The sequence below is a fragment of the Rhinoraja longicauda genome, chromosome 8 (genome assembly GCF_053455715.1).
Source record: "Rhinoraja longicauda isolate Sanriku21f chromosome 8, sRhiLon1.1, whole genome shotgun sequence".
NCBI lineage: Eukaryota > Metazoa > Chordata > Chondrichthyes > Rajiformes > Arhynchobatidae > Rhinoraja > Rhinoraja longicauda.
The window spans coordinates 60,914,720-60,929,808 of NC_135960.1; the positions used below are offsets into that span (position 1 = coordinate 60,914,720).

General features: G+C 38.4%; 1 protein-coding gene across 1 annotated transcript in view; it reads left to right on the plus strand.

Annotated features, from left to right (window-relative positions):
- The window catches only part of ankar (ankyrin and armadillo repeat containing), a 69,921-nt gene that overhangs the window by 51,617 nt on the left and 3,215 nt on the right, over positions 1-15,089 (plus strand). Inside the window, exons 15-21 of the mRNA XM_078404624.1 lie at positions 651-804; positions 2,352-2,510; positions 4,633-4,739; positions 7,497-7,619; positions 8,570-8,734; positions 10,141-10,258; positions 13,162-13,271. Of these exons, the coding sequence (XP_078260750.1) occupies positions 651-804; positions 2,352-2,510; positions 4,633-4,739; positions 7,497-7,619; positions 8,570-8,734; positions 10,141-10,258; positions 13,162-13,271 (936 nt within the window). The remainder of the gene's footprint in view (positions 1-650; positions 805-2,351; positions 2,511-4,632; positions 4,740-7,496; positions 7,620-8,569; positions 8,735-10,140; positions 10,259-13,161; positions 13,272-15,089) is intronic.

Here is a 15,089-nt window from a genome sequence, read left to right on the forward strand (position 1 = left end):
GGATTGCTCTGTGAGCTGATATAGATTTGATGGACTGAATGGCTTCCTTCCTTGTCTTAAAGAAATATAAAATACTCTCCAGCCTGTGTATACTTTTTCCTCCCTGCATCTTTGCTATTCATTTTATCTTTTCAAAGTGATAACATGTTTTTGCCATTCATTGGCAAAAGAAATGTCTGCTAAATTTTCTGTCGGGTATATTTGTAATCATGTTATGCTATGTTGCTATGAATATTGCTATGTTGCGGGTCACACTTAGGTCAAAGTGCACAAATGGACCTGATTTCCTTCCATAGAGGACACTAGCAAATCGGATCACTGAAATAGGCGTTAGAGTGTTGGTGAGCTTGGTTTTATGGAGAGGCAGAATAGGAGATCAGACAGGAAAGTACAGAAACAATAAAATCTAGTGGTGCTAAAGATGTAGGTGATTACATTATCCCTTCCTCCACCCACACCGAGAACAACATAAAAGTACCTTCCACTTTTGAACTGCTGTGATTTAAGAGGAAAACTCACCACCACCATTCTGAGAGCAATAGGGATGAGTAATTAATGGTAGTCTTGCTTTGTTCCCTTCATTGTAATGCTCTGAAATGTGGTGTTGTACATCATACAGGAATACTTAATCCTGTCATTTTTTTCTTCAGGTATTTGAAGTAGAGATCAGAGAGCAAGCCGCAACAGCTATATGGGCATTGGCTGGGCAGACTCTCACCCAGCGAAAACATATGGCTATGGATATTGGTTACAATTTGATCATTGATCTTATACTTTCCTCATCTGATAAAATGCACTATGTCGGTAATTTGGTCATTGGTATTTTCTAATAAGTTGATGCATTGAGAAATGTATCACTAAGCATAGACTTCTAACATGATTATAAATAATGCTGCGAAAATGCATTGTGCAACTGTAGATTAGGGTACAAATGTTATTACTTGTACATATCAGCTTTGAACCTTTGTTCTGTTTTCAGGACAAGGAAGGGGGAGTTCAGAAAATGAGAGGCCCCATAAGTTCTTTCAAGTGGCAATTACAGTGACCTGGTTATAATTTATCCAACTGCACTCAGCCAGCTTCAGATAGTACACTCTGGTGTAGCAAGTGAAGGCATGGAGAAATATGTTTATTATTTTTGTATTATTTCTTTTATCTGTTGAAATGTCCATGTTGATGTGCTGCCTTCTCCTATTTACTGGATCATGTCATTCCTTCTAAAATGTAATTTTAAACCATTAGGATTATGCACAAAACAGCTGAGATCATTCACCTTGCAAAAGAATTGTTAAAGGGAAATTTGGCAGAAATGTTGAAAATGATGACACATTTTCTTGAGAGGAATAAGACGAAACTCAGTCCATTGACTGAAAATCTGGAAAGATACATTTAATGCAGCAGGTAAAGTTGGAACAGATGAAAATAATTTACTCCATGCAGCAACTTTTAACAATCTGGAATGCAAGGATGGATCGAATTGTAACTTTCAAAAGAAAAGTGGGTATATACATGGAAAGGCTAAATCTGCAAGCTTGTAGAGACATTCAGCTGAACGCCTTCCTACTGTGGTGTATTATTCATTGGCAGGCTGTAAAACAGTTGGATAAATGTTCATTCAATTGCAATCGAAAATCAAATTAATATCCTTATCAAAGTGGAGAAATTAGTAACTGACTTGAATTAGCCTTCTCCACAGAGAAACGTATGGACCAAACAGATTATTAGTTTATATAATAGTTTGTGGAATTTTAGAAAATACAACAAGATTTTATGAAGTCATCAAATAGAATCAGTAAACTCGATCAGCATACAAATTATTTGCTATCTAATGAAGGAAATTGTATTTATTTAGAAGATTATCGTTTACTTAGAGTATAACTAAATTAAGTTGTTTTAATTCAAGTTTATTACACAAACGTATTTTCTCTAATATTGGACATTTTGGAAATTATGCATAAAGCAAATATATAAAATGTGTAGGTTCAGTTTGTACAGTATAATGGTAAATTGCAATCATTTCTGAAAGCGAAATAGTTTGATAAATATTTGGATTTCTAATTGTTCCTTAAATTATTCATAGCATTTTTATTAATCATGGCTTTCTTTTCCTTAAGCATTTTATTCAATATAGCTTAGATGGCATTACTACTTCATTATTTTTCAATAGAATAACATTATGAAGTTAACCAAACTAAGAAAATATTTTTTTACCTCTGCCTCGGCTATTACACCGTCTTAGTGTTTTTATGAATCATTTTGAATTGCATTTTGTGAGAAAATTTATGTTAATCAATCTTTTTTTACATAGTCACTGCAAATATTTGAAATAAAACAGTAGTTTATTTGCTTAGCTTGCCAGGCAATGATTGCTCTAAGTGAGTGCAGCAAGGAACAACAAAACAAAATTTCAGAAAATGGACTCCCTCCCTTGATTCGACTTTTATGGAGCTCACAAATATCTCTGCGTACATTGTTGAGTGCTATCAATGTTCTGGGGACAATGTGTGTTGGTTCGTATACTCCTATCACTAAATGTTACATCAAAGGCATTTGGAAATGGCATTGAGGCATCAGTCATAAATAATCATTCAGCACTGAAAATTATTCTTCCCTTTCCTATCTGTTTCTTCAAAACTCCTTCTTAAAAGCTCCCTTGGTAATCTTACATACCCAAGCTGTCATTTATTGAGATACAAGCCTAGAGAGTTTTGGTGTGACCTTGATCAATTATCTACCTGATCTATTCCCTGCATAATATTATAAATTTCTGTAAGATCACTCATCAACCTCCTTCACTCCAGGGGGTAAAAATCCAGCCTATCTAATCTCCCCTTGTAACTCAATGCCTTCAGTCCATCAACTTCTTTGTGAATCTTTTCTGTACCCTTTGTAGCTTATCCACATCCTTCCTATAGCACTCTGACCTGAATGCACTACTACAAGTGCAGTCAAAATCAATACTTTGAACAACTGACTCAACATGTTACATAAAACATGTCTGAAGAAGAGTGCTCAACCCGAAACGTCACCCATTCCTTCTCTCCAGAAATGCTGCCTGACCTACTGAGTTGCTCCAGCATTTTGTGTCTACCTTCGATTTAAACCAGCATCTGCAGTTCTTTCCTGCAAATGTTATATAAAACCCGACACTTAAATACCATTGCCATTTTGCTTATTATAAAAAACCTGTAGTTGTTAGAAATTTGAACCCCAAAAAATCAGAAAATGCTGGAAAGACTTAGCAGGTCAGGCAGTATCTGTGGATAGGGAAACAGAATTAACTTTTGGAGTTGGGGATTCTTTTCAAAACTGGGAAAGACAAAATACAATTTTGTTTCAAGATGCAGAAAACGTGGGAGGGGGATAGAAAGGACAGAGGGAATAGTGATTAGGATGAAGTTAGGGTTTCCTTTGGGATGAGTGGATGGTTCAATGGCAGCAGTGAGGGAGTAATAACACAGACAGGCCAGTGTGAAATGTAGCAACAGGAAGGGATGTGATCCATGTCCCTCAGGTCAGGCTCTGCTAATAGAGAGAGAAAAACTGAGTCAATCTCAGTTGACTCAAAAGATGAATAACTTTTAATGGAAATGTCCAGTTCTGATACAGACTGAGAAAGCAAGGTATCTGAAGTTGTAGAATTCAACATTAAATCTAGAAGTCTGCAATATACCAGATGGAAGTTCATGCTGGGCCTAACTGTCACAGGTGAAAGTGGGATTGGGATGGAGTATTAGAGTGGCAGGCAACAGGAAGGTTAGGGTCGCCTCTACAGACTGTACATGGGTGCTCCCCAAAGCAGACACCCAATCTGAATTTGTTTCCTCCAATGTAAAGGAGGTCATATTGTGAGCTCTGGATGTACTGCACTAAATTGGAAAACGAGCGTGTGAATCACTGCTCACTGGATTGTAGGAAGGGTTAAGATGAAAGATCTGGTGTTGTATCTCCTCTGGTTTCATGGAAAAGTGGCATGAGACAGAGAGTGGTCAGTGTGGACAGAAAGTCAGAAAGGGAATAGTACTGTCAAAATGCTGAAAGGGGAAGAGAGGGCAATGTGTATTTGGTAGTAGTGTCTTGTTGAATTGGCAGGAATTGCTAAGGATAATCAATTGAAAGCTAAAGCTGATGGGATGACATTGAGGAGCAGGGTAATTCAATCTTGCTCTGTCCAGTAGAAGACAGAATGAGAACAGAGATGTGGGAAGCAGATGAAATGCGTTCAGGGCTTTGTAGTGATAGAAGGACGATCACAGTTTAGGAAGATGGTGGACATATCAAGCCAGTGGAAAATCCAATTGTAGGAGTAAATAAAATAGAGATAGAGGAACTGGAAGATTGGAATGGAGTTCTTACACAAGGCAAAGTAGGAGGAAGTATAGTTGAGATGATTATGAGACTCTGTAATGGATACTTATTGCTAGCTTTACTCTTAAATTGGGGTTGAGAAGATTCAGGAAGAGCCAGAGAGAAACCTTGTGAAAGAACTGCCAAATTCCACCATATTCTCACCTGGTTCATCTCTGAATCTTTCTTCACATTCCGGAGAAAAAAAATCACAGTTATGGATATATACAATTATTTCTCTAGATCATGTACTTAAACAATTATAACAGATGTTTTGTTTTGTAGGTGTTGCACATAAAAATAATCCCTTTAGTCAAAATAAAATTACAGAAGAGGGTGGCATGGATGTACTTCTTCACTTGCGTGCTATTTCACGTTCTCAACAAGTGCAGGTAACAATCGAGGGATTATTACTGTCCCAAGACTGCATTTATTTGCGGTAATTGGAGAAACACATAAAAGGAAAAAGGTCGCTTATTGCCAATTTACGCCTGTGGAGCTTAGATTATTGCAAACATGCCAACCATCACAATGTTAGGCACTGTTTTGAGCAATTTAATTGCTTTTTAATGTATCAAGATTAAACAGTAACCAGTTGGTTGAATGAAGAGTAAGAATAATAGTATCAGAAGTGATCAATTAGAAATAAAGTTCCTCGATTGTTAATTTAACATAAACATGACAAAGAGTCCAAACCTGTCTATTTAACTGGCATAAAGCACATTGATATTTAATTTAGCAGTGGAGAGACTAATGCCAGATCTGCAGAGGCTCATTGATTAACTGCTCAACACATTTTATTTAGGGGGTCTTGGAGCTATTTGAAATGAGTGTTGCATTTTATTTCAATATTAAAGTGAGGCCTATGTTCATTTCATGCCCAGAATCCTAAATTAAGTTTGCTTGATTTGAAAGTTGTGATGCTATAGCTCTGATTGATATATTTTCCGTCTTGAACAGCCATCTGGCAATCTTTAAAAGAAAAACACTCAAAACAAACCAAGTGCTTGGAAAATGGTTGTTTTTTTTGAGGAGTCAGAAATAGAAAGTACCAAAAAAACATTTACAAAAGGTGCTGGAATAACTCAATAGGTCAGGCTGCATCTCTGCAGAACATTAATCAGTGATGTTTCAGGTCAGGACCCTTCTTCAGACTGAAGAAGGGTCCCGATCCAAAACGTCACCTATCCATGTTCTCCAAGGATGCAGCCTGACCTACTGATTTTCACAGAATTTTGTGTCTTTCCTTGGTAAACCAGCATCTGCAGTTCATTGTTTCTGCATTGTGACTGTTCCACTGCGAAACATCCTCAAGGTATGCGTCATTTTGAAGAAGTTTCCTCAGAATCCGAAGAAGGGTCTCGACCTGAAACGTCACAGTTCACATTCTCCAGGAATGCTGCCTGACCTGCTGAGTTACTCAAGCATTTTGTGACTTTTCTTTGTAAACCAGCATCTGCAGTTCCTTATTTCTAGAAAAAACACTTTCACGTACTACTGCAGATCTATGCACTCCCTCACAAATACCCTTACCCTTTGTGGATATAAACCTGGGCCTCTGCATTGGCTGAAATTCATTTAGCTTATCAGACAAACACTTTGTCTGTGTTACCATCAGACATAGGAACAGAATTAGGCCATTCAACCCATTGAGTCTACTCTGCCATTCGATCATGACTGATCTATTTTTGCCTCTCAACTCAATTCTCCTGCCTTGTCCCTGTAACCTTTCACACCCACACTAATCAAGAACTTATCAATCTCAGCTTTAAGAATGCCTAATGGCTTGGCCTCTACCACCATCCATAGCAATTAATTCCACAGATTCACCACACACTGGCTAATGAAATTTCTCCTCATCTCCCTTCTAAAGGTGTGCATGTTCTGTTATTCTGAGGCTGTGGCCTCTATTTCTAGACACTCCTGCTACTGGAAACTTCCTCTCCACATCCACTCCATCTAGCCCTTTCATTGTTCAGTAGGTTTCAATGAGATCTCCCCACATCCTTCTCAATTTCACCAAGTACAGCATCAGAGCATTCAAATGCTCTTCATACGTTAAGCCAATCAACCCTGGGATCATTCTCGAAAACCTCCTCTGGACCCACTTCAACGCCAGTACATCCTTCCTCAGATATAGGGCTCAAATCTGCACCTGCAACTCAACCAGTTTATCCTGAATCAAACTAAGCTATAAATTTGCTGTACCTATTTTGAAGATCAAAGAATTAATCCTTCAGAAAATTTAAGGTAAACTGTTGGCTTTTATATGTAGAAACTAAAACACGGAAATGGTCATTCATCCCAAATTGATTATGACCAGGTTCATTGCTCACATAGATATGTTGAAATATATTAGATATCTATGTGAGTTATGAACCTTGTCATAATCAATTTGGGATGAATGACCATTTCTGTGTTTTTAGCAGTCAGTAGCAAAAGGAGGTGTTTGTAAGGGGACTTTATGAGCTATAATCATATGTAAAGGATTTATTTTCTTCAAATAATTATTTGCTTCAAACGACTATCTAAAGATTGTTATAGCTGCATATATTGAATTGTCACAGGTTTTATACAGTACAACTGAAGAGGTAATGAGATTTTCTTTATTTCAACAAGTTATATTTAAATTCCCATGTATAAGATTTGGCCATGTGATATTTGATGCAGACTTCTGACCCATTTTGTGTGATAGAGCATTTGGCTCTGTTTAGTAACTTTTTGAGATATAGGTAAAACTTTACTGTGTTGGAGCAGAGGGAAATGTAAGCATCACACTGATTAGACAAGAGAGCAGGAGGTTGCAATTTTGTATGCAAGTCAAAGCCTCTGTACTGAATAGCTATTTTCACCTTCCAAATGTAATAAATCATTTACATAGATCTTTGGTGAATATCAAATAAATCTATGGTTTACAGATAGTATGTAATATTCGCAGATTTTTGTTCTTTTCAAACCTCTACTTTCCTGGAATTCTTATAGCAAATGGGTCAAATCTCTTTAATTTTTAGGCAGTAATTTAATTAAAATATATTCCAGGGAAGCTTTCCATAATTGTACTCCTCATGGTTAAATTATGTGCACTAATAAAAAACTAAAGCACAATTACGATAACTGTCAATAACAGACCATTTTATTTTCGAACACAGGTGGAAGTGATCTATAACTTGGCTTGCATTGTGTTGGGAAATAATAAACTACAGAAGTTGTTAAAGGAGAAACAATCCTTGACCTATAAAATGGTATTGAAACATCTTACACATGGTGATAAAGTAAGGAGCAGTTTAGTGTAAATCAATTTTGTAGAATTCTGTAATCTTGCAGAGCACTCTTACGGAAGAATGAAATGGGGATTCCACAATGCTTTGTAATTTTGAATGATTTATCTTATTCAATAAATATTTTATTTATATTATATTTTAATGTTGAAAATCCCTATAACAACGATTCTTCCTTGCATTGTGTTAAAGTTTGCTGCAAATTAAAAACAATAACTGGTGGTGATAAAAAGCCATTGGAACGGAACCATAGAGATTGGATACGTCCCAGGTTAGCTCCCTAGATTGTATTTTGATGCTTGATCTTAGTCAAGTTGCTAGTGGGGATGCATTGTTTAGTTTCAGACCTCTTGGATGGAGAAGAAAGAGAAAATAAAAACATTTTTTTGGAGGTTATTTCCTTCTGTCAATATGCGTAAGTAACACAAAAACAGAATACAAACTTACCTAAGATTTTCACAATGCGTGAATAATATATTTACTGTCTTGAGTCAGAAATGAAAAATTGCCATTTAGTCGATGAGTAATCTCAATGACCCTAATCCAGTAAAAGGGACAACATTCAAATCACTATGTAAAAGAGGAAGTATAAAAGGTACTCAGTCGTATAGTGAAATATGTTATGTTTTAATCAATTTTGTTGTATCTTTATGATAAAGCAACCAGTGAATATTTGTAAGAAACTGGTGAGCATTTCTCTACTAGTTCATCAGCCATAACTCAGAATGAACAGTGTGGTGACATGCATATTCCAAAGGGAATTATGTATAATTAAAAACATCTTCACCTAAAAAAGAATAAGGTATACCTTTTGCAATAAATTAAATAGATTTTAGATGAATACTACCTTCATGAAGAGCAGATAACATTCTTTATTATGCATTTTCATAAACATATATTTGTATAATCAATTAAATTAATTGCATTATTGTTTATCTGTTAAGTTTCAGGAAGGCATTTTAAGAGCAGGCGGTGCTTTAGCCCTCTTTGCTTTCAATAATCCAAAGCAGCAGCAGCTGATACGTGAAGCTGGAGGCATTCAAATGTCGGTGTACCAGAATTTCCTGCAGTCCAGAAAGGAGGTGGATCAGGCCAATGCTGCATTTCAGGTATTCTTTCAGGCGAATGAATTCCAAAGCCAACCAGATGAACATACCCCAAACATCCCTCCAATCTAAAGATTTTTATCCAGAATGAACCACCTAAATGAGAGTTACTGAGGCATATAGCACAGAAGCCATGTCCCTGCTGTATGTTGTAAATACCTACACTAATCCCATTTTCCCACATTAGGTCATGGCCTTGTGATCTCTTAGGACCCAGGGCCGGGTCTGGCCCCTGTAACTTGGCCGAAGTGTGCCCTGTTACCCGAGTCCAAACTCGTCCCATTGACCTGCCCAGTTTAATTGATGAAACCTAATGTGCATGAAAGTAGATAGGAGTAGTGTAGCTTAATTGTAATAGAGACTTGCCGTTCAAGCGGGACATATTTCTTATTTTGGCCTCTCCACAGGTGTTGCATCTCCTGAGGTTGCAGGGAAAATTACCTGGGGAGGCGATGGTTTGGGTGGGAAGGGACAAATGGACCAGGGAGTTACGGAGGGAAAAGTCTCTGCGGAAAGCAGAAAGGGGAGGAGATGGGAAGATGTGGCCAGTAGTGGGATCCCGTTGGAGGTGACGGAAATATTGGAGGATAATTTGTTGTATACTCTGGCTGATGGGGTGGAAGGTGAGGACAAGGGGGACGCTATCCTTGTTACGAATAGGGAGAGGGGGAGCAAGAGCGGAGCTGCGGGATATAGAGGAGGCCCTAGTGAGAGCCTCATCTATAATGGAAGAAGGGAAGCCCCGTTTCCTAAAGAATGAGGCCATCTCTGATGCCTGAGTATGAAACACATCATCCTGGGCGCAGATGTGGCATAGACGGAGGAATTGGGAGTAGGGATAGACTTTTTTACAGGAGACAGGGTAGGAAGAAGTGTAGTCAAGATAGCTGTGGGTCAGTAGGTTTGTAGTAGATATGTTTGTCAGTAGGTTTGTAGTAGATGGGTTTGTAGTAGATAGTAGCATAAGTTAATAACTCATTTGACAGTCTCATTTATTACAAATGATAAAATTTCTGGAGGCCTAACCGGAAATGAACACATGCATTGTTTTCACTAGGAAGCTCTCCAATTGAAGAAAGATGAAACACAATCCTGTACATGTGTAGTGAACTTTATTTTCTCAATTTAAAACTCTTTCTAGCATAATCCTTTAGAGATATCTAAGACCCAACCCCATGTTCAAACAGTGAAATATTTATAATGAAAAGTCTTGATATTGTGAAACTTGGTAAAAAAATTACTAACAATCTAATATAGATGGAAGTACATATGTAAATCAAAATGTCAAAATCTATACTAAGGAAAACATACGTTTGCTTAAATAAGCAATCACCTAAATAAGCCTTACGATTCATGGAATACATGCCAAAAGATCTGATCATAATTTCTTTCTTTTCAAATTGACACAGATAATAATTCTAGCGAAGGTGATTGGAGATGAGGATGAGGTCACACTAACAGCCACAGGCATCGTAACTTTAGTTAATCTTCTGAAGTCAGACCAACCATCAACAATCATTATCGTAGGTAAAATACATGTTATATGAATTATTTTCAACAGTGTGACTAGTATCTACAGATATGGCAGAGAAAACAAATACTCTCTGTCTACCTTTACAAAATTCATAAATAACATTCCAAAGTGATGAGATGGCCAGATGGGGAAATAGAAATTAATACTGGTAAGGAAATATTACAAAATAACTTAATGAACCTGATAACTAAGAGCCAGATGTTCTACATCTCAGGAAGATCCAAACAGATTGCAGGCTGTGAACAGGTTTTCAGCAATTGATGAATATGTGTTATGCATTTTCTCTTTGTCACCCAATCACTGACATTCCCTTGCTTCTCTCCACCCCACCCCCCACTCCCCCTCCTTACCTGCAATTTAAACATGAAAAGTGTTTCCAGTTTTGATCAAAGTTGGTTAACCTTAAACATTGACTCTATTTTCCTCTCCACAAATACTGCCCGACGTGCTAAATATTTCCAGCACGATCTAGATTTGCAGCATCTACATTTTTTTGCTACTAGATTACTGGAGAAATGTAAACATTCATGAGTGGGTGTGCTTGGGAACTGGGAAGTTAAAAGTGATTCAAAATTATAAACCTGCAGATATTATAAATGCTGAAAATATTCGGAAGGCTGGGCAGCATCTTTGAAAAAAAGAAACAGAGTCATCACTTCAGGTCAAAGTCCCTGCATCAGAACAGAAAAAGTGTAAAATTTTAAGTTGCAGAGAGGCAATAGACAATAGACAATAGGTGCAGGAGTAGGCCATTCGGCCCTTCGAGCCAGCACCACCATTCAATGTGATCATTGCTGATCATTCTCAATCAGTACCCCGTTCCTGCCTTCTCCCCATACTCCCTGACTCCGCTATCCTTAAGAGCTCTCTCTTGAATGCATTCAGAGAACTGGTCTTCACTGCCTTCTGAGGCTCGGGAAGGGATGAAATATTTCAAACAGGGCAAGGCCAAAGTTGTCTAAGTGAACCTGGTGTTTACAGAGCTGCCTGGTTAATGGATTAATGAGAGTTGCTAGAGAGCGAAGGAACCAAATAAAAAAAACATGCTAAGCTGTGACACTTGCAGGTCAGAGCTGCTGCTCATATCTGAAACCAAAAGATGAATGCTGAAAGTGGTCAGAAAATCAGTAGTGTCTTTGGGGCGAGAGGATGCTAAGTTACTAAAGATGATTAAACTTCTAGCAGAACTGACCAGACAAAGGTTACGTGAAGCTGCTGAATTTGATATTGGATCCTAAAGGCTCCAATGTGCCCAGAGGAAAGATTAATTGCTATTCCTGAAGCTTACATTGGACCTCATTGGAACAATGCAGGGTGTTAAAGTACAAGTGGGATGAAGAACTAAAGTCACATCCAAATGGACACTCTGTGTCACACTTAAGGACTGGTTCGAAATGTTCCACGAAGTGATCATCCAATCGGCTTTAGCATTCTACTATATAGGAAAGACCAGATCCCATGCACAAAATGCAATCAACTAGATTGGAAGAACAAGTAAATAGCTACTTCATCTGAAAGAATGTTTTTAGTTCCTAGACGCTGGGAAATATGGGAAAGTGCCATGGGCAGGTGAGTGGAGATGAAAGATTGGTGCAGGGAATCTCAAATGGTATGGTTCCTTTGGAATGCTAAAAGAGGAGGTGAAGATCTAGTGGTGTTAGAATCCGGCTGAGAGTGGCAAGGATTGAGAAGGTTGATCCATTGAATGTGGAGGGTCGTATGTGAGGTCCAGTGGAACTCTAATCTTGCTGTAATGAATAGGAGAAGGATTGCGAGCAGAGGTGCGGGAAGTAAATGAGATGTGATTGAGGGCTCTGTCAAGTATTGTTTGAAGGGAAGCCACTGTAAAGGAAAATTACATCTCAGACGCATTTGAGTGGAAAGTTTCGTCATCAGGGCAGGCATGGGGTCAAAGGAATTGGGAGAATGAAATGGAATCCTTGCAGGAAGCAAAGTGGAGGAAGAAATGTTGAGGTGAAGGATGAAAACTTCTAGCTAAAGAACTGAGCATGCAGGAGGCAGAAGCAGAGCTCCATGTCATGCAAGGCTCAGAAACCAGTTTTTAAAATACGCAAAGTGCTGGAGTGAGTCATGCAGCGTCTCTGGAAAACATAGACAGGTGACGTTTGGGGTCAGGGCACTTCTTCAGACTCCTTCTTCTGCCTGACCCACTGAGTTACTCCAACACTTTGCGTCTTTTTTTGTAAACCTGCATCTGCAGGTCTTTGTGTCGGAGTTCATTTACATGAGAACGTAGGAGAATGAAGCTGAGACCTCTGTTTTGGGCTGATTTTGTGGGATCATTTGAAAATCAGTTGTTGTTTCCATCCTTCCACTCGATAACACCCGCAATCTGTTCGTGCAGGACTCCAATGTGTCTCCCCTACCCAAAGGCTGGGCACCATACTGGACACAGAACAAAGTAACAGAATATCAAAAATATCAAACATCCTCTGAATGAAGAAATTCTTTGTTCAAAATCTCAGTTTTGATCATTACTGCTGAATGTTTGTTGTTCTCCCACTGTCACAATGACATCGTTATTGGTAGGCAGACAATATTTGGCATTCTCACCAGCTCCTTGTATAATTGTGGTGATTAATTATTGATTATCCCTTAAGTTCAACCAACAGTTTATCTCTAAAATATGTTTTGTGTCTGTGTCTGTCTTTTCATTTCCCACATATTACAATCGATCCATTTACAGTGTATAGATCCCTTATCATGTATCTACACACTGTAAATGGATCGATTGCAATCATGAATTGTCTTTTTACTGACTGGTTAGCACGCAACAAAAGCTTTTCACTGTACCTCGGTACACGTGACAATAAACTAAACTGATATTACGATAAATTGCTGAATATATTGTGGTATATAATTGTTCTCCCTGCAGGTCACCTGATATCCTCTCTTACTCAGACTCGAGCAGGTATTACTGATGCCATGATTACAATGGGAGCTGTGGGAAACCTTTGTCCACATTTATATGCTGAGAGGGGCGAGGTAAAGAACATGCATTACAGTTGAGACTTCATGAATCTGCTTTTGCCTCCATTAAGATATTAAAGTGACAAAGAATAAGGAGCCCACTTCATGTATGTCCAGTCATAGCACTAAAATGTGTGTGTTAAAACGTACAGAGGTGGTAGATTCAGTTTTAAATTTGGAGTTACAGACGTGCATGTGAAGATCATTAGCAATTTATTAATAAATTATTTTGTTCCAGGGAGCATGCGTTTTTTTAATCCAAGTTGGAGATGAAATGTTGGAAAAATAAGATGCAGGTTTCAATGTATTGATATCTGCATTTAATTGCAGCATACATTAGGCTACATATTAGCAACGCCTACACTCAACGTGGGGGGAGCACTTTCATTCTGCTGATCTATGTTGATTATTTTTTATTTTCCTTCATACTTTACTTCTAACTCTCCGAATTCTACTCCAACTCCTACTTGACTTATGCGGGTTCTGAGATGACTGATTAGAATAATGGAGGAGTTGCAGATGCCTCCATCGATGGGGTAGGAAGCGACTGATGGGGTGCGTGGCTCATGGCTGTGTACTCTTTGTCCTTTACGCAGAGTTTATATGTGCTCCTGATGCATGAGTCGTGAATGCAAGACCTGTTTGAAGAGATTGTTTTCAGTATCTGCACTGAGTGTTACTTTACACAATTTGTAGACGTAATCTACACTGTGGTAGTTCAGAGATCTCATCACTTCTGATTTACATCAATATGATGTCACTCATATTATTTTACATTGGACTTTGAATGATTAACAAGATCAACAACAGTAACAGGATCACTGGGTATCTCATGTGCGTACGTACCACTCTATCATCATCTTCTTAGATAGTCCCTCAGTATCAAGGATAACTTATTTCCACTTCAATTTTGTGTGTTTTCAGGTAGCTAATGAGGCCAATGTGGGAACCACAAACTCTTCCATAGATGGAGGAGATGGTGACAGAAAGGGCAGGTGGGGTGGTAGTTTGCTTCTTCCACTGCTTACACAGGACCTCTGTACGGTCACTATGTGTGACCTCAAAGTTTTCAATATTTTCCTAAATGCTCCTCATGCACCAGATAATTGCCTGGAGTCACTGAGGATGTTGCCTTTCTTCAAGAAGGCTTTCAATGCATCCTTGAATACTTTTTTTCTTTCCACCTGGTAACCTCTTCCTATGACAAAACTTGGAATAAAGTGCTTGTTTCAAGAATCAGGTGCTAGGCAAGTGAATAATATAACTTGCCCAAAGTAGTTGACTGAGTATAACAAGGGCCGTTGTACTGGAAATATTTGCGTGTGACAGAATATTGGTATTGGGTTGGTCATCCCTTGTAGTGAATTTGGAGACAGCACTGAAGGTATTTTTCTCATTTGCATTTACCACTGCTAGACATATTTCCTTTCTTGAAGATGGTCATGAATTCGGCACCCCTGAGATTCCGTGACATATCTTCCTCTTCAAAGACGGTGATGACGAGGCTGTGGATTTGTAACTGATATTCATTGTTGACTCATTTACTGAAGCATACAAGACGATGGGCCTTACACTCAACATCCATAAGATTAAAGTAATCCATAAACACTGCCTTCTGGCATTGAAGATTCGTGGTAACACCTTGAAAATGTGGACCACTTGCCATATCTCAAGAGCCACTACTCAGCAAAAGTAGGCATCATAGACAACATTCACCGTGTGCCATCATTACCTGTTGACGAAGCAGTATTAGAAGATAAAGGTCTCAAATATGGCTTTGATCCATATCTCCCACATGCTTCTGAGACATGGATTCCCTACAGCAGGCACCTT